The sequence below is a fragment of the Rattus norvegicus genome, chromosome 4 (assembly GCF_021556685.1).
Source record: "Rattus norvegicus strain SHRSP/BbbUtx chromosome 4, alternate assembly SHRSP_T2T, whole genome shotgun sequence".
Classification (NCBI taxonomy): Eukaryota; Metazoa; Chordata; class Mammalia; order Rodentia; family Muridae; genus Rattus; species Rattus norvegicus.
Genome location: NC_141537.1, coordinates 145,484,623 through 145,505,439, shown reverse-complemented (window position 1 = coordinate 145,505,439; position 20,817 = coordinate 145,484,623). Strand labels below are relative to the sequence as shown.

At 38.7% G+C, this 20,817-nt stretch overlaps 1 protein-coding gene across 3 annotated transcripts in view; it reads right to left on the bottom strand.

Moving 5' to 3' along the window:
• Window positions 1-20,817, bottom strand: part of Grm7 (glutamate metabotropic receptor 7) — an 890,093-nt gene that overhangs the window by 288,896 nt on the left and 580,380 nt on the right. For all 3 annotated transcript variants that reach the window (NM_031040.1, XM_087659435.1, XM_087659436.1), the window contains 1 exon segment: window positions 9,014-9,214. In NM_031040.1, coding sequence (NP_112302.1) covers window positions 9,014-9,214 — 201 coding nt within the window.

Sequence of the window (20,817 nt, the reverse complement as noted above, 5' to 3'; positions counted from 1 at the left end):
GATCTGTCTCTTTGTTTGAATGGCTTTATTCCTGATCTTTCAGAAGCATTTCATCCTAAGACTTTCTCCTTCTAAGTAACGAAGAATCTATTTATTAATTTTCAGAAACAAACTTTTTAATATCACTCTGCTACAAACTGTGATTGCAATACTTATGAGGGCAATTTTTATTTTGGTTTCCACTTAAGATTGCATTTTAGTCAATAAAGAATAACTTCAAAAATGACGATCATAATAAGTAAGCAAAATAATTTACTTAATGTGCAATTCTGCACTGAATGCATTTAAAATATTTCTTGTTTTTATTATTTCTAATTTATAGAAAGCCGATAGAAAATAAAACAATTTCTCAAGGAAATAAGGATGTCGAGAACACATGATTAGACAAGCAAACACAAAATACTGAGGAGAAACCCATAATAAGGATCCAGAAAGACAGAGCAAATGTTAGGGTTAGTGTGGCACCGTGCTGAATGATATAACATCTTAGCTAGGACAAAGAAACTTCTAAAGCACACACCTTCCTATGGGTACCAATTGCAAAATTTTATGACAGAGCCAGTTATCAGAAAGAGGAATCACAGCTCGTGATGGGAAAAAAATGGTCCCAACATTTCTGTTCTATTGTGGTCTTTATGATGTGGCAGAATTTAAGGTTATACATGGTGAAAATTTTTGTATAATGTGAGTTGACTTAATGTCCTTATATCAGTCGACATGGAAGAGAGACAGGGAGCCAAAGGCAGTGTGTGTGTGGGGGAGGGAGGGAGTGTGGTGTGTGTGTGTGTGTGTGTGTGTGTGTGTGTGTGTGTGGCTGGATACATGAATTACACATGATATGAGGTCCAGAATCTAGGATATTGAAGGAAATGGATTTTCATTCATTTGGCAGAAGGACCCAGCCTTACATTCACTATTATTGATGAAACCTGTGGTATTCTTTCATATTGCAGATCTTGTTAGCTGCAATGGCTAACCTGTGGGTAATGTTGAAACTGAGGAATAGGGAGCCTTAGTTGAAAAATTTCCCCCCATTGCATTGTCCTGTGAGTGTAACCTGGGACAATTTCTTCATGACTATTCAATGTAGGCATTACAATTCCTGGGCAGGTGTACCTAGGCTGTATAAGAAAAGTAGTTTAGTGTGAGTGAGCGTGCAGCCCAGGAAGCCATATTTCTAAGTAGTAGCCTCTGCCTAAGTTCCTGCCTCTAGATTCCTGTCTTAATTCCTTGCCCTGGACTCCTTCAGTGATGTTCTGAGATCTATAAGCTGAAATAAAATTTTCTGCCTCTAATTTGTTTTGAGACATGGTCATTATCACAGCAACAGAAAACCAAAGTTAGGCATATGTGTACTGTTGAAGATATTAGCTTGTTACATCTGGGGATGGCGTCAGGTAGGAATCCAAAAATACAGCTGACAGACACAGAACACTCAACTTCCTCATTACAATTAAGATGTTTAGGTTCGGGGTTGGGGATTTAGCTCAGTGGTAGAGCCTAGCTGGGTTTGGTCCCCAGCTCCGGAAAAAAAAAATATGTTTAAGTTCAGTGAGGAAACCAAAAGCAAACTTAGTAACTATTTTTAATCTTTGAGGATAGATTTAAATTATGGATTGGTCTCTAAATATCTTTGTGATGTTAGCAAATTATTTAATTTCAGCTAACTGTCACTAAGGGTACCTTTCCATAGGGTTACAGTGTGTACTTAACTCAGTAACCCAACAGTATATGCACTTCTGCCTGTGCCGCTAAATGACAGTCGTCCAACAGTGATGCTTTAGGAAATCAGTTTTGCACATGGGTGTGCTTGTGTGACTATAGGCAACATTTGTTCAGGTGTACGTGGAAACCGGAAGAGGGGGTTGTATTCCCTGGAGCTAGAGTTACAGGCAGTTGAAAGCCATTCAATGTGGGTGCTGGAAACTCAGTTCGGCTTTCCTGCAACAGCAGTAAGCCCTCTTCACTCCTGAGCTATCTCCCCAGAGTAGTTTTGAATAGTTTTTATTTTGTCAGTGATCATTTCCCTATATTTCATGACCAGAAATAACGTGGAGCTTTCATTAGCCAGACTGAAGCTTTTTCCAGTACACTCGTGTTGCTCTCCTGAGATCCAATTAGAAATTTCCCACTTCGAGGATCTTTTTTCTATTTCCCAAACAACAGTATGGAGCCAACAGCGGGAATGGGCACTAGAAGCTGGTGAATACTACTTTGGTCTCACAAATTTGAGTCAATGGTTTGTGGCTGAAGAAACCACTTCATTCCACTGTGTCTACGTATTATCTAGATAGAACCACCAGAGACCATAAAAACACTTCAACACAACTCTTTTTAAAAATATTCTTTGAGGATATAATACAATCGCAAAATTTCCCCTCATTCCCTTCCCTTCCCTCCTCTCTGTTCAGCTCCTCTGATGCACCCCAAGTTGCTCTTTCTAAATTCATAGCTCCTGCCCCACTTTCATTGCTGTCACACAGATTTACCAAACAGCAGCAACCAATGGCAGTTGATTCGACAGGAAATTTTCAACATTAGTGTCCTGCTTTTAGCAAATAATCCACGTATAGAAAGACAAAAGATGAAATTTGATGTTGCATCTCATTCGTGAGAAATGAGAACCTTATCACAGTGCTGTGAGGCATTGCTATTCAGCTGCCCAGCATTTCCTCTCACACTCGGTGCTCTGACTCCCCTTCTGCATGACTCTGACTGCTGCACCTTCTATTCTTTATATGGCTGGAGCCTTTTGCACTTTCAGAGAGGAAAGGGAAAGCATAGTCAAGGCCTGGAGCTCCAAACAATGTCATGTTCATCAGCAAAATCTTCATCAGAACCGGACACACGGACGGCCTTATCTTTCTCTCCTCACAAAATCATTGTGAGGGAAATGATTCTTGTCATACCTTTTTTTAATTCCTATTAAAATCCACGTTAAAAATTATAGCAGAGGACATGGATACTTTCTCTAAATAATGATTTCCAATAGTGTATTGTGTAGCTTTGGCCTTCTGAAATGGGCTTATTAGTTCCAGGCTGTTTTTTCTCCCTCTTACACTTCCTTTGACAGTACCTATCACAGAACTTATTAAAAAGGAAAATAGAACTCTTTTAAATAGACTCTTAGAAGAGAAAACCATAAAACAAAAGGTTCTGAGAAGAGAAAAGAAGATATCAAAGAGGAGGTATTACCTGCAGAGATTCTACAAGGAGTCAGGACCATAATGTAGGAACACTAAAATAAAGATGGCTACCAGTCAGGGTGGATCAGAGATCACCGGAAGGAGAGTGAATTACCTTCACAAGAACTTTGGGGTTATAAATTTTATTTTATTTTTAAATTCTCTCTCTCTCTCTCTCTCTGTGTGTGTGTGTGTGTGTGTGTGTGTGTGTGTGTGTGTGTGTGCATGCGTGTGTATGTGTGTATGTGTAGAAGGTAGGGAGGGAGAAGGGGTGGGGAATTTGTGCATCTGAGCGTGGTTTCCTTGGAGACCAGTAGAAAACATTGGAAGCTCTGGAGCTGTGGTTATAGGGAACTGTGAGCAACCGAACACTTGTGTTTGGAACTGAACTTGGGATCTCTGAAAGAACAAGATGGACTCTAACTCTGGAGGCACTTCTCCAGCTCCCACAGGAATGCTATTAGGAAAGTTACAGACTTCCATTCATAGGCAACTGTGAGAAAGTCTTATACTAGGGTACTAAGAGCATGACAAGAGAGATCCTCATAACAGCTACCATGAGAGAGGTATCAAAGAGAGAGAGAGATTTCCATTCTAATAGAGTAAAAGGAGTTTCTAATTCTTACAGAATTTTTATTTTTTTATTTTTAATTATATTTTTTTATTTAAAACTCCTAGATGCATAAACTGTAGCTCTAAACCATGTGATCTAGCTTGGTTTACCTTACCTGCCAGGAGTTACAAGCCAAAAAGGCACAGATAAAAGTAATTATATAAGGTTCTATTGAACTTACCTACAGCTATAAGGCATTGGTGTATGTGTGGAGTGCTGTAAGGGCACAGTCTAGCACATTTTCTTTTTCTTCTTCTTCTTTTTTTTTTAATCTTTATTGAGTATTTCTTATTTACATTTCGATTGTTATTCCCTTTCCCGGTTTCCGAGCCAACATCCCCCTAACACCTCCCCCTCCCCTGCTATATGGGTGTTCCCCTTCCCATCCTCCCCCCATTACGGCCCTCCCCCCAACAATCACGTTCACTGGTGGCTCAGTCTTGGCAGGACCAAGGGCTTCCCCTTCCACTGGTGCTCTTACTAGGCTATTCATTGCTACCTATGAGGTCAGAGTCCAGGGTCAGTCCATGTATAGTCTTTGGGTAGTGGCTTAGTCCCTGGAAGCTCTGGTTGGTTGGCATTGTTGTTCATATGGGGTCTTGAGCCCCTTCAAGCTCTTCCAGTCCTTTCTCTGATTCCTTCGACAGGGATCCCGTTCTCAGTTCAGTGGTTTGCTGCTGGCATTCGCCTATGTATTTGCTGTATTCTGGCTGTGTCTCTCAGGACAGATCTACATCCGGTTCCTGTCTGCCTGCACTTTTTTGCTTCATCCATCTTATCTACTTGGGTGGCTGTATATGTATGGGCCACATGTGGGACAGGCTCTGAATGGGTGTTCCTTCTGCCTCTGTTCTAAACTTTGCCTCCCTATTTCCTGCCAAGGGTGTTGTTGTTCCCCTTTTAAAGAAGAAGTTCACATTTTGGTCATCCTTCTTGAGTTTCATGTGTTCTGTGCATCTAGGGTAATTCAAGCATTTGGGCTAATAGCCACTTATCAGTGAGTGCATACCATGTGTGTTTGTTCTGTGATTGGGTCACCTCACTCAGGATGATATTTTCCATTTCCATCTATTTGCCTATGAATTTCATAAAGTCATTGTTTTTGATAGCTGAGTAATATTTCATTGTGTAGATGTACCACATTTTCTGTATCCATTCCTCTGTTGAAGGACATCTAGGTTCTTTCCAGCTTCTGGCTATTATAAATAAGGCTGCTATGAACATAGTGGAGCATGTGTCTTTGTTATATGTTGGGGCATCTTTTGGGTATATGCCCAAGAGAGGTATAGCTGGGTCCTCAGGTAGTTCAACGTCCATTTTCTGAGGAACCTCCAGACTGATTTCCAGAATGGTTGTACCAGTCTACAATCCCACCAACAATGGAGGAGTGTTCCTCTTTCTCCACATCCTCGCCAGCATTTGCTGTCACCTGAGTTTTTTTTTAAGATTTATTTATTTATTATATATATGTACACTGTAGCTGTTCAGACACCAGAAGAGGACATCAGATCTCATTACAGATGGTTGTAAGCCACCATGTGGTTGCTGGGATTTGAACTCAGGACCTTTGGAAGAGCAGTCGGTGCTCTTAACCACTGAGCCATCTCTCCAGCCCCTGTCACCTGAGTTTTTGATCTTAGGCATTCTCACTGGTGTGAGGTAAAAGCTCAGAGTTGTTTTGATTTGCATTTCCCTTATGACTAAAGATGTTGAACATTTTCTAATCGACTGTATATAGAGAGAAATGGAGTGGAGAGAGGGAGGAGAGGAAGAGGGAGAGGGAGAGCGGCACCAGAGGGTCTATGATCTAACATGGAGCAGGGAACACATGATAGTTCAGAAGGTAGCCACGTCTGAAATCTGTGCTGGACCTCAATATTTGACAGAAACTACTTTTCTTCCAGAACAGAGAAGCTTTGAGGATTCTGATGATCAGATGATAACTATTTTTTGCATCAAAGCATTTACCCAAAAAGTTTTCTTTTCTCTGTTTTTATGCCATGTAGCATCTGAGTTTCTGAACTTGCTCATATTCTGATAATCTTTCTGCTCATCGGGCTCCCTAACCCATACTCATAAAGCCAAGAGAACATGGATTCTACACTTTGGTCAGCCCAGTGTTGATAGCTGTTTCTTGGTCCATTGCATCAGCAAAAATAACTTGGAATTATTTGTATAAATAACTGACTGTCATGAAAACCTCAGCTTTGAGTATGACCAGAACTCTTACCTTTAGCTATGAGTATAGCATCTTGCTTTGCTTCCAGTATGCTCAGATACTACAAAGACCAAACTAAAGTTTGTTGTTTACAGTGCAAATATGCTGAAAAGGCCACTCAGTCATCAATTTCATTTTATAGTTTACAAATTCTACAACATCCTTTCAGACTAATCACAGAGAGTCATATTCAAATAAATTGAACCCAGGTCTCAACTTTCTAAGGAGGAAAGCAAAAGTATTTGAGGTGTCGCGTTTCCACAATACAGCCCTGACTCTCATTTCTTTTCTAGGAATCAGTAAGTCTAGATAAAGTTGTAGCCTTGATTAGATTAATTAATTAATTATACAGTGATTCATAGTTTTATAGCCCAAACTTTTTAACGTTACACTGGGAAATATTCCCATTTAGGACTATTAATTAGTATAGACACAACTAGATTGTGATTGTACTCAGGTCTCTGCATTTATGTATGATGCAGGAAATGTGACTAGGAGTGAAAATTCTCTAAATTAGCTCCCACCAGACTCCCATTCACCACAAGTGGTTACCTATTTGGAGAAGTTGTGACACTTTCCAGATATTTTTACCATTAACTAAAACAACGTGTTTATGACTCCGAAGATCAGAATTATGGAATTGTGCTCTAATGATCTACAGAAAAGCACCTAGGGGTAAATGAAATTTCCTACCAAAGCTACGGAGAAGTACAGCCATGCTTAAGAACAAGAAGAGCAGGCGAAATCTTTGTAAGTATGCAAAAGGAAGGCTGAATACTTCATAGCAGATTGGAAAGAGATGTGAGTTATAGAATGGTCCCTGCCATAGGGTAGTTTTAAAGTGTCAGCCTCTTTAGATATTTATTTATTTACCTAAAATGAGGAATATATATATATAAAACTATATTTTTGAAGGGAGTTCTGATTCTTTGGTGTGAAGATCATATTTCTAGGAAGACCTTAGTGCTAGGTATTCTTACTCATTTTGAGATGCCATCAATCACTTTTTGACCTCTACATCATACATACGCATATCTGCTTTTGTATCTATTTGATACCTCTCTGTATATTACATGAGTTCACATTGATTCTGAAATTTTAATCCTATATAATTTCCATTAATTTATTTCCCTCAACAACATACTTCTCATTATAAACAGTATAGTTAATATTTTCTCAGTTCTATTTTATGCATAAGCTATCATCAGAATCATGAATGTCCACCAAATGCAGATTTACTAGCTGCTCTCGTTTACTTTTGCTGTTTGTTTGATTGACTTTTGTCAACTTGGCACAAACCAGAGTTATCTGAGAAAAAGAGCTTTGGTTGAGATGTTTCCTCCATCTTATTACCTGCAGGCAAACATATAGGGCATTTTCTTGATTAATGATTGATATGGGAGGACCCAGCACACTGATGGTGATGCAAGCCCTGGGGGCTGTTCCTGAGTTTTATAAGAAAGCAGGCTGAGCAAGCATAGGGGGACAAGTCCGTAAGCAGCACACCCATAGAGTCTTTGCCTCCAGATTTCTTCCTTGAGTTCCTGCCATCACCTAGTTGTATAGTAGACTGTTCTATGAAATATTATCTAAATAAACCCTATTCCTCCAACTTGATTTTTGGTTTTGGTGGTATATCACAGCAGAAATCCTAACTCTATGTGCAATGCGTGAATATGGTAAATTTTTTCTCTAGTCTATCACATTATTTCCCCAACTGTCTATACATATTTTTCTTAATTGCTTTTATTGTTGTTCTGTTGGTCATTTGTAATATTGTTAGAATTATTTGTTACAAACTCTGTTGAATTTTGCATTGCACATACATTGAATTTTGATTTAATCCATTAAAATTTTGTATAGAAAGAATAAAGACATCAAAAGATACATACTATAGGAAAAATATTATTTGAGACCCCTCTCCATGCGTCCAGTACTATTTACTATTTATTCATTTTCTCCATTTACATTTCTTAGTCTCTTTTAGGTAATCTATCACAACACGATTTTGTAGTTTAGGGTAAATCATAACCTGAGATGGCTGCATGTAAAAGACCTAGATTCTAAGAAAAGGACATATCTGTACTGACTGGTTTTGTGTCAACTTGACACAAGCTAGAGTGAACAGAGAGGAAGGAGCCTTATTTCAGAAAATGCCTCCATGAGATCCAGCTATAAGCCATTTTTTTCTATTAGTGATCTATGGGGGAAGGCTTAGCCCATTGTGGGTGGTACCATTCTTGTGTTGGTGATTCTGGATGCTATAAGAAAGCAGTTTGACTATACATGGACTGACCCTGGACTCTGACCTCATAGGTAGCAATGAATATCCTAGTAAGAGCACCAGTGGAAGGGGAAGCCCTGGGTCCTGCTAAGACTGAACCCCCAGTGAACTAGATTGTTGGGGGGAGGGCAGCAATGGGGGGAGGCTGGGGAGGGGAACACCCATAAAGAAGGGGAGGGGGAGGGATTAGGGGGATGTTTGCCCGGAAACCGGGAAAGGGAATAACACTCGAAATGTATATAAGAAATACTCAAGTTAATAAAATTAAAAAAAAAAGAAAGCAGTCTGAGCAAACCAGGGGAAGCAAGCAAGTATGCAGCACCACTCCATGGCTTCTGCATCAGTTCCTGCCTCCAGGATCTGCCCTATTTGGATTTCTTTTCTGAATTCTTTCAATAATGATATACAATATGGTGGTGTGAGCCAAATGGCCCCTCTTCTCTCTAGCTTGTTTTTTGGCCACAGTGTTTTGTTGTATCAAGAGAAAGCTTAACTAAGACAATACCACATCCCTCTAGTATGTAGTCCTTCACTTTCTTTTCTAAGTTTCATTTTTCACCCTTCCCATACTTGCTCCATTCCTTGAAACTATATAATTGACCAGGTTTTGATCCTACTTAAGTCAATAGTGAAGCCATCCTATAATCTCTGTAAATTATGAAGTAGGAAATGTTTGCTAAGCACGGCCAACACTACGGACATTGGAGTCTTACCATTGAAGTTAACATGGCGGATATACTTCAACAACTTCTTGCCGCCTGCTTGCTCCATCTCTGGGCACACTCCGCGGTAGTCAGCACACAGATCCTTGTTCATGTGATGAAGAGCATGGGCCATGGCATAGACAGCATCAATCACAAACTGTACTTTACCTTCCTGCTCATAATTGGAGTCTTTTCCAATTCGCTCCTGTCCTGCACATTAAAACAAGAAACACACACAGATCAGCATTGAGGGAGAATGTACCTTTTCATTTTCTTTTGAACATGCATGAAGGTAACAATTTTCCAGAAGTTAAAAATGCAAGCCACATAGCCGCCTACGGTCATTATATCTTATTTTTCTACTTTTCTTTTGGAGGTTGTCACACAGACTCTTTTATTAGGTGTGCCTCAGAAGCAGGGATTTAAAGGAGCTTTTGTCATGATGGCTTTTGTCATTAGCCAACATGGTACATGGAGTAGCATGTTCCACAGCACCAAAGGGTTCATGTCTTCTATCTTAGTCCGATGAGAGGTGAGCGTTCCATAGTAACATCTTTAATGGTTGCTTGCTCTGTAAGGGACAATGTGGACATGACAGATAGTAACAGACAAATTTTCAAGCCTGACCTCATTATCCTTCCCAAACTTGAATTCCTGGTGTGCTCCTGTGCCCATTCTGTTCATTACTAGAGACTCAGGTAGTCAGAACAGAAAACTTGCTCATTATTTTTTTTCACTCCCTACTGTCACACACAGAGATGGAATGTACAGAACAGTCTGACCAATTCTACCTCAGACAATCCACAGCATTTTGGACACATTGCCAAGTTTTGGGTTTTATCCTCCCTTAATCTGTCATCAGGATGTGAGGCTAGAGGCCTCCATTCTAGGATTCATTCTCCATGTTTATCTCTGCAAATGCCGGAGCTTACAACAACATTGAACACTCTTTCAGACGTCTCACCAGTCCTCCTCCACCCATGGAATATGAAGTAACCCTCTTCCCTTGACCACCCTGGAAGAGGCTGTCATTCTTCAGCTTGCCCCATCTGCCCTATCATGGTGTCAGCTGACAAAGATCCAGTTACCATAGACACTGGAAATGCCACTCAGATATTCTAAGTTTGATATTCATTTTGTAAGTTTCATACTTTTTTTAATTTTGGAGATCATAATATAATTATATCCTTCTCTTCTCTCTTTCTAAACCCTCCCATTTCACTCTCCCAACTTTCTTTCAAATTCATGGTCTCTTTTTTCATGAATTGCTGTTAAATGCATATATGTATATATTTATATTCCTAAATACAATCTACTCAATCTGCATAACATTACTTGTATATATGTATTTTCAGGGATGACCATTTGGTATTGGATAGGCAATTTCTGTACTTTTCCTTGGAGAAGACTATTTCTCCTGCTGCCAGCATTCCTTAGTTGCCTGTAGTTCTTTGTGTAGAATTGAGGTCTCGTGGGATTTCCCCATCTACTTTGGCATGTCTCCTGGTATTTCTCTTGTCCAGTTCATGTTTATCCAACCATGTTGGTAAGACTTTATGGATAGCTTCTGACATCACCACGAGATACAAAGTCGCATCATTTTTTTCCATTTCTTCCATATCTGTGTCACCCCTGACTTTGCATACATTCTTTGGCTCCCTTTGCCAGGAAGTCCTTTGTCCTGGCTTCTGCCCTTCCTGATGGAATTTTCTATTCCAGATATAAGTGCAAAGTTAGTATACTTTGCCTACCAAACAAATTAAACATTGCAAACTTCTGTTTTATCCTTAGTGGCAGTGTTTATAAGACTATAGATAGGTATTCCTCACTATTTGTATCCTTTCTATCTATGACAAAGCACAACATTGAACATCTAGCAGATGCTAAATGATCTGTGAATTAAATGATATATCCAGCTCAGGTTGTTGGGAGGTGCTTGTAAACCCAGCTTGGGAAGTAGAGGTAGGAAGTTCAAGATTTTAAAGCCAACCTTTCTTTAAAAGGGGAGGAATGAATACATTATATAACAGATGACTTTATTTTTAATTATATTCATATATGTATTTGTGTAAATACATGAATCATGAATATTTCTCTCTCTCTCTCTCTCTCTCTCTCTCTCTCTCTCTCTCTCTCTCTCTCTCTCTCTCTGTACTCCTGTAGTCAGAGGTCACTACAACTTGCAAGAGTTGATTCTGTCCTTCCATGACATAGGCCATAGAGACCAAACTCATTAGGATATGCAGCGTGTCTCTTTGCTTACTGGGATATTTTACTGACCAACAGGTAGATAAATTATAAATTCACTAAGCACATGATATCATGACTCTCATCCTTCTATGAAAAATAGGTATCCAAAGACTATGTTTTACTTGACATGAACATTTCTTATTCTGTCTTAGGGCACATTTGTGCTGTAATGAAGCAGTATAAATTCCATCACCTCAAACATTCTTTCTGAAAACACACAGAGGACTCATAATACATGCTGTGTTAAAATAACTTTTAGGTCTCGTAACTGAGAAATTTTCTCGAATATTTAATTGTTTTCTCCATATGTCAGAGTTTTAAATCTAGATTTGCAATCTGTTGCTCCAGTTATCCTAGAATAATCAATCTAGTGTTATGTAGGCCAGAGTAGTCTAGAACTCATGCTTATCTTACTATCTTGACTTCCAAACTGTGTAATGAAGAGCTCTGCTGTGGGTGGGGGGGGGTGCATGCCCTGTTTTTGACCAATTTTTGATTGGGAGATAGATTCTGAAACATGGGACTCCTTTAGCAAGGGTAAATTCATCTCTATTGCTTATCTATACTGGCACACTCTCTAGAAGAGCTGTATTACTTTGCTACTACAGACAGGGAATATTTTCTTTCCTCCCTACCACAGTAGCAGAAGACACTGCAAAATTTCAATATTCATTTATCAGTTATAGATGGACAACTTCTGACTAACTCTTTTATTTATGATTTTTTATTTGTGTGTGTTTGTGCCATATAAACACATAGCTACACAACAGAGACCCAAGGAGGTCAGGTTATATTTTATTCTCATGCCTTTTGCCTTACTCCTTTGGAGAGGGCCTCTCACTTAACTGAATGGTATGCTGGAAACAAGCCAGCTGTAGAGAATCCTTAGTCTCTGTTCCACATAGCTCTCAGGTTACAGATAGGCACGTGGTTATGCTTAAGTTGTTATTTGAATGCCGAGGATTAGAACTCAGGTCTTTAGACTTACACAGTGAATACTTTACCCACAGCATCATCTCTATAGCCCAATACCTACCCTTTCCTCATATGGAAATTCTAACATCTCAGTATGAAAAAGAATGGCAATTGTTCACAATCTAGACAACTGGTACAAAAAAAAATAATTCTCATTTCCTCCTCGATTTTTAGAAAGATTCATTAACTATACAGATAAGAAATAAATTGCAAACATTTTCTATAGTTTTCATTTTTCTTTGTTGTATCTTTTCCCAGATAAAAAAGTTATTCATTTTTTCACAATCATATTTTCTTTATTAGTTCTGATTGCTGAATCATGCTTGAGAAGATATTCTGGAAAGGAAAGATACCTCACTGGTTAGGAAAACTTGATCCTATTGCATTGGACTGAGGTTCATTTCACATGGAAGTTTACAAACATCTGTAACTCCAGTTCCAGAGAATCCATCCCATGGGCAGGCACCGTCCCTCACTGTATTAATGATGCTATACTGTATTTGCAGAAAGGAGCCTAGCATCACAGTCCTCTGAGAGGTTCTACCTAGCAGCTGACTGAGACAGATGCAGATAACCATAGGCAAGCATTGGAGTGAAGTTGGGGAGCCCTGTGAAAGAGTTAGGGGAAGGATGAAAGGAACTGAAGGAGATGGTGACCACAGAGAAAGACCGACAGTGTCAAATAACCTGGACCCCTGGAAGCTGGCAGAGGGGGAGCCACAACTAAATAGCATACATAGGCTGGTCCTAGGTTCCCTGGTTCTACATATGTAGCACAGGGCTGTCTTGTTTGACCTCAGTAAGTGAGGATGTGCCTTTAATCCTGCAGAAACTTGATGTCCCAGTGTGGGGAGTTACCCAGAGGGGTCCCACCCTCTCAGAGTTGAAGAGAATGAGAGATGGCTGGGGAAGAACTCTTTCAGGGGAGACCATGAGGGAGGGGTAGCATTTGGGATGCAAATTAATGACATAATACATTTTTTTCTGGAGCTGGGGACCGAACTCAGGGCCTTGCGCTTGCTAGGCAAGCGCTCTACCACTGAGCTAAATCCCCAACCCGACATTTTTTAAAAAGATGAAAAAATTATCTTGGACAGAAACTTTACTTAAAGTAAGATGTGCAAGGTATCATTTAATGGAGTTTGTTTTCAGTTTGTTCAATTGTATTTACATGTTTATCTCATGGAGGTTTATTTTTTCATATTTTACATGACTGCTTTGTCTCCATGAACATCTGGGTACCACATGCATGCCTAGTATGTGATGATGCAAAAAGAAGTCGTCAGAATCCCTGGGACTGCAGTTATTTGCTTTTGTGAGCTTCTATGTAGGTACTGGGAATCGAACTTGGATCCTTCAGAAGAGCAGCCAGAGCTTTTAACTACTGAGCTATCTCTCTCACCCCTCTTGAGTAACTGTTAAGTGTATTTTAGGTTCTGTCTCAGTGAAGCCAGTTTGTTTTGCTGCTTCTTAAGACTGTTTTCATTTTCCATTAATTCCTCACTAGCTTTTATCTATGCATGTGAAATAATACTTTATACATTTCACCTTATTCCAACTTTTTATCACAAAATTTTAAAACAGAAATCAGTGTTAAGAGAACTTTAGAGCAAGTTCACCAATTAGATCTTAGCACCCTGCAGATGCTGTAAGGTCGTGTTTACTGTGTAACAGGGCCATCTCGCTTCTTTTTATAAGCCTATTCGTTCTTTAGTATTAATTTTCTAACATGATACTTTGCAAATCTTTCCTGTTTTTATAGTACTCACAAAAGGCAATATTGGAGGTATTATGACCACTATAAACTCACACTATGAAATGATTTCAGTCCAATAATACTGAAGAACAGTTTCAAGCATGCTTTAATATGGACATTTATCCCAGAAAGAACACTTTGAAAAATAATAGAACTGTTTATGGTAATGAAATATTTTATTGTTGGAAAAATACTTCAGGCTTTATACCTTTCTTGGAGAGTCACCAGATACATTAACATGCTTAAAGCTCTGGGAAGACTTAGGATTAAATTTGTCAAACTAGCAGAACTTGAAAACTGTAGCCTTGTTATAGAGAACCAAAGAGGGAGTTCATTTACCAACAACCACCGAGATCAGTTAAATTGTATTTTCCTACTATGGCTATTGCTTATGTCACTGGGAAGCTGTAAAATAGCTTGAAAAAGACAGTTTAAGAGAGGGAAGAACTATGTTGGTAGGCAGTTTAGAGGTTTCCGTCTGTCTGACCCTGTGTGTTTGAACAATCCATCACAGCCAAACATGCCTGCGGCAGAGTACAGCTAGCTCTGAGGAATAAGATAGTGACACTGCATGACCAGGGCTAATACACTCCTGTGAACCTGTACATGGTAACCTATATCCTTTCATAGTTTTCAGGATATGCCAAAATCGCTTCACAAACTGCATACTAAATTCTGAAGGGAAAAACATATAAAGAGCATTTCAAATTTGAACCACAACAGGCAACTACAAATAACTTTGAAGTTCTGGTTACGTGTGAACCATTATTTTTTAACTCTTGGCCCTTTGCCTACTGGATATTTGGTTCTGTTCCAATATTGATGGCAACCACTGGGAGTGAGGAATGCTGAATCCTTATGAAACATTCAGGGATTGTCCTAATCTGTCAAAACCTATGACCTTCTCTCTTTGGGTAGTGTTTTGCATCGACCCTTAGAGGGGAGCTCCTTAAGATTCTGAAAAAATTACAAAAGTAAACAAAACTAACAAATCTAGGGATTATAGCAAAATGTATAGGAGACACAAGGTCCATCCCCACGGTTATAAATGGGGACTGTACAGCCAAGTGACAAGTTGAGCAGCCTGAGAATCATTCAGGGGGCAGGAGAGTTCAGGGAAAAAGCTTTATAAGTGCTCACTCATGATCAGTCACTAATGTACCTGTAAGTAACCTTTCATCTATACTTAGGTAAGTGATCCTTTGCTCAGTCTACTGTAAATAAGCCCACTAAGCCTGATTTTCGTGATATTTCTATCTCTACATCTATCTATCTATCTATCTATCTATCTATCTATCTATCTATCTATCTATCTATCTATCCATCTATCTATCCATCCATCCAATCCCTCACTCACCTATCCACCCACCCATCCATCCATCCACCTATCTATCCATCCATCCATCCATCCATCCATCCATCTATCTATCTATCTATCTATCTATCTATCTATCTATCTATCTATCTATCTATCTATCTATTGTCTGGTCTTTCATAATACTATATCTAAAGGAAAGCAGAAGTTTGTTCACATATCTCTCCTCTCTCCCAAGCAAAAGTCACATAACATTTTCATGTAGAGCAATGTAGAAAGAGACATGGGTTGTAAGTTTAACCAATGAGATGAAAGAGTTTGCTTACAAAATTCTAGCATTGATTGGCTTTGGTGAAGAGATTAGTTAGTTTATCACAGTTACCCCAACTCCCTACCTCCACGGCAATTACTATAGTCATTTAGAGCCCTGAGGAAATAATTTATTATAGCCATGGTAACTGAATACAGGGAAAGGATACAAAGGTGCATCAGCAGTTTGAATTTGCAAAGACTACAATTTTTCCTTGCAATGTACTAATGGTTTAATTACCCAAAGCTTGATATCAAGTATTTCTAGGTTTCTTCAACTGCTGATTTTATTCACACACCAATTTACAACACTCCGAAGGACTAGCACTAAGTACATAAACCTCATGCTTAAAGGCAGTGTTAAATATCTTCAGCGGCAGGGCTTGCAGCAGAATAAAAATACTTTCCAATTAATTTTCATGTAACCCCTCATCATTTTAATCTCACTTCATAAAAGAGATTCTCTAGGTCCCATCCTTCATGTTCTTACAGCATTCTCACCATCATGTTTACCATGGACGTCTCTGAGTCTGAGATAAAGATTGCAGAAGCGTTATGTTCTGATTGTCTGCTGGGCAAAGAGGCTAACAGTCCAGTCTCTCCTGACATTTTGCTTGCTACTTTTATCCAGAGTCCTGTCTTTATCTTGTAAATATACACTACCCTTAAAAAATAAGATTTGATTAATTCTTTTAAAATTTCATATAATGAAGTTTGATCAAATACACTGTCTTTAATTTCCATGGAACAAGAATTAGCTTCCCCATGCTAGAATCATTGACACATGATTTTTATCATCAAAATGTTTAGCACTTATTCTCCTGCAGAATCCTTTACTTTAAAGGATTTGCTTAGCTTGTCCTCTGGGATCCATTTCTTTTTCATTTGATAGGTTTGGAGAAAATGCATATTTTGGTTCCTTGCTGAAAGTGCAAAGATCTCTGGCCCCAAAGCTTTCAGGGACTCTCACAAGTCTGCCTGAAGTCTGACCTTAGGACTGTTGGTACTACAGATGGTATATACCAGTGTACATTTGGTATTATAGCTAGTATAAACAGATGTATAGGTCTGGTTTCATGTGGATTCTGCAGATCCAAACTCAGTTTCTTTTGGTTGCATAGCAAGTCTTTTACCCACTGTGTCATCTTCCTTTTGAGTATAAAGAAATATTGATCATAAAGGCATATATATGAATTGAGATTAAAGTCTCAGTTAAGAAAATAGTGTTACCAGGCATTTGAAAACATAATTTAGTGTAGATTCATCTCCTAACAAAAATGGTAGATACTAGCTAAATAGGATGCTGCAGCATAAGGGAGGAGGGTGGATCCTGCAGAGTTGAGAGATGAAGAAAATTCTCTGTTAATGCAGCAAGACTCATGAAGAGCCTGCCACAATCCTTTCCACAAATTAAAAAAGAAATAGTAAATAGTAAAAAGAAATGAGTAAATAGCCACTAAGTTGGACTGATCTCCTCAAGAGTTCACAGTTCTTTTTTGAAGAGAAATATTACTGACAGATTCAAATTACAGAAGTCTACTTCATTGCAAACTTTCACAATGATCACACTTACATATTTGTAGCATAAAAACACATGGACTTCCTTCTGAGTACACATATATAAAATAAGGAACATGAGGAGGTCTGTGTTGAGCCTAGAAGATAGATGGCATTTCTATATCCCTATTTGTAGGTGAAGATGAGTGAGAATTGACCAGGACGAGTGAGGTGAGAAAACCCTCATGTGCTCACAGTGGGTTACCGAGCTACAGGCATTCTGCTTCTGGCTGATTTTCTATCAGCCAGGCTCTTTGAAGATGACAATTCCTGGTCTGACATTTAACCCTTGAAAGATCCTCAAGTAAGGAGGACATTTTCTCTACTTGATGCCTATTTCCTGCTTTACTATTATTTTACTGGACTTTGTAGACAGTGAAAGAATGTCTCTTTTATACATACCAAAGGGAACACCTTGGGGCTTACCTCTCACATTCTTTTCATGGTCTGATTCAGTTCTGGGTTACAATTCATCTCCAAATTTCACATTAGACATTATAAATACATATAGTTTTGAGACATAGTGTCTAACCCAGAATAGCCTTGAATGGTCTCTGCAGCCAAAAGATGACCTTGAAGTTCTGAACATTTTGTATTCTCCTCTTTCATGCTTGGGTCACAGGAGGTATGTACCATATCCACTTTGTGTGATTCTCTGGACCAAACTAGGGTTCCTTGAATGCTCAAGAAACATTCTTCTGTCTGAGCTATTATATCTAGCCCCTAACTATTATAATTATAATTATTATTATAACTATGATAATAATTATTATTATTATTATTGGCTTTGAAAACGACCACTGTGTTTATCTCTGCTCTTCGTGTGAATAGCAAGTTAACGCTCAGAAAAACGGGCAAGTTCCAAGTAAAGATCAATCAAGAAAGGAGTAAAGAGGAAAAAATGTCTTATGAACTAATCCTCTAACAAGGTGTGCACAAGCTGAATTCAACTGAAGAAGGATGACCACAAAGTTCTGAAGCATAGGCATCCACCTGGTTTTTCCACTAAAGCACAGAATCCCAGCATGCAGACCAAACTGTGGATTCAAAGCAACTCGCTTTCTGCCCCTTTGAGACCTAGAATAGTTCTGGAAAGATTTTTATTTCTTATGAGTCTTTTGATTTGCAATTTCATTTTCAATTTCCAGGTGTGACCATCCAAAGACCCATACATTGAATAAGTTCAGGGCTAGCAGGATTGTTGGGTATGGCTTAGGTAGAATGTATGTGGGGAGAGAAATTAGAAGAAGGCATTTGCTTCAAGATCAAGGTTTATAGACCCCAGCACGTGAAAGGTCTTATGAGAGAATAAACAGGATTTCATGACCAAAAGCAATCTGTTGAAGGTAAAGGTAACAGAATTGGGAAAGACAACCTTACTGTTTGCTCTTAAAACCAATATAAAAACACACTTATACTATGTTATTGGATGGGTTATTTTGTTTATTTGTTTATTTAGTTTTCTTTTTGGTTTTGGTTTTGATTTTAGCTTGTAGTTTATTTAGATGTAGATTCAGTTTCAGTTATCATGGAGCTGCGTTTTCTGTCTTATTAAGCCACTTTTATTTATGTGGTTTTGCATCTTATTTTCACACAAGCCTAGAATCATTGGTGAGATTCTGAATTCAAAGTAAAGAAACGTGTTCTGAGGATCATGGTACAGTAGTGCATGCTTATCATCCAACACTGGAAAGGTGAATGCATACAGGGAACTCTGAGTTCCAGATTGGCCTGGCTCCTGTACTAAGACCACACAGGAAACATCAGGAAGCATTCTTTTCAATTTAGAAAATAGTATTGTATGTGTACAAACTTATGCATGTGAAACTTACTTCACCTAATATTTTTAGAATAGAAAGAAAAAGGATAGTTTTTTCATTTTTTTAAAATCTAGAATAATCTTCTTCTGAAATAGTGATTCAATTACTCTCTCTTCTGATCTTAACATACAAAACCAAAATTCCAGTTTGATCAGTGTTACTGTGTGTTATAACAGTAAATACAACATACAATCGGGTGACCAATCTAAGAAAGAAGGAAAAAGGGAGGCGGAAGAGGATAGAGGCTGTGGTGGGGAAGAAAGTTGGGAGGGATAGACTAAAAAGGTAAATGAAGAGGAACAAGAAAGAAAGGAGAAAATGGGGATGAGAAGTCAGAAAAGGAAGGGAGGCAAAAGAGGGAAGAAAGTGGGGGTTGGAAAATGAGAGAGCCACTTTCTAGACCTTTGTATGCTGTTACATGTATCTGTGTAAGCACTTTTCTACAAAGATGTGTACAGCTGTGCACAGAGTGAATTTCTTCTATTACTTTCTCCCAGTTCCTCTGAAGCATTGTTTTTTTCTGAGCTCAGGGCTTGTATCATGGGCTCAAAATCCAGAATCTATAGAAGTCCTCTTGTTTTGTATTCCCTTGGAGATGGCATTACAGGTATTTTCAAGGGAAATTCAATGCTGCCTCATAGCACTTATGGGAAAGGAACTCCAGTCTTTGGGGTTTGGTAGCAAATGTTTTTAGCTGTTGAACTATCTCTCCAGTCATATACACTGTGTGTTTAAAGGGGATATCAATCTTAAAGACCAACTACTATTTAACAGAAAAATGGGTGTAAAAACATGGTTTCTGTTCACCACAGGTTAGTAATTCAAGTATGGCCAATATATCTGAAAATGCATTGGACATAGAAGGATAGATAGCTTTTGGGATAGCCAATGGATACATACATGTTGATTCCATCCACAATTCTCTCTTAGTTCTTTAGAAAGATTCCATGATGATAAAAATAAAAATGATTGTGAAGGAAAAAGAATAGCAAGGCAAGGAATAAAATGAGGAGTGGAAGGAGAGAAAAAAGAAAGCAAAAGGACATACTGCAGTTTCTCATCGCCCCTCAGGGCTCTAGTCACACACTGCTGAAACACATGGTTTCTAGCTCTACAATCAGACTTTATGAACATTAATAAGTCATTCTGTTTTCCAGGTCTTTTATGGAGAACACACATGCACCTGATGCTATGTACTTGGGCAGAGATGTTGTGCTACAAGAATATATACTTACTTCCTAGAAGTGAAGTAAATGATTTATGGAATGCTTTTGTGTCATAGACACGTTTTCCCTCAAAATACACAAAGAAATATAGACAGATTCCAATTTAGAAAGGACTTATTTATTGCCTGTTTGATGAGTGCTTACTTTAAAAACAAATAGAATCAAAACCATGATTCAGCTCCAGTTTAGATGAGTGAACAATCTAGGGACTATCATCACCAGAGGAAAGGAAAAGTATACAAACATCCAACTGAACTCCTCTGAAACAAGACTGGGTCTTGAATTTCATCACAGGGACAGACTCACAGCAGGGCTTGTGATCTAGCAGAATGACAGTCCATGTGTGCTCGATGAAGTATGAGAGGATGACTGATGCTTCGAGGAACAGTGAAAGGAATGAACACACACAACATGCAGGTTGATGGAAAAAAAGATTTACAGTCTTTCTTTCTGGACCATGGGTGACGAAGAAGGAGAGTTCCATTAGGTGACCAGATAATTTAAGATGGAGAGGGAGAGAAAGAGAAAGAAGAGAGAGAGAGAGAGAGAGAGAGAGAGAGAGAGAGAGAGAGAGAGAGAGAGAGAGAGAGAGAGAGAGAGGCAGG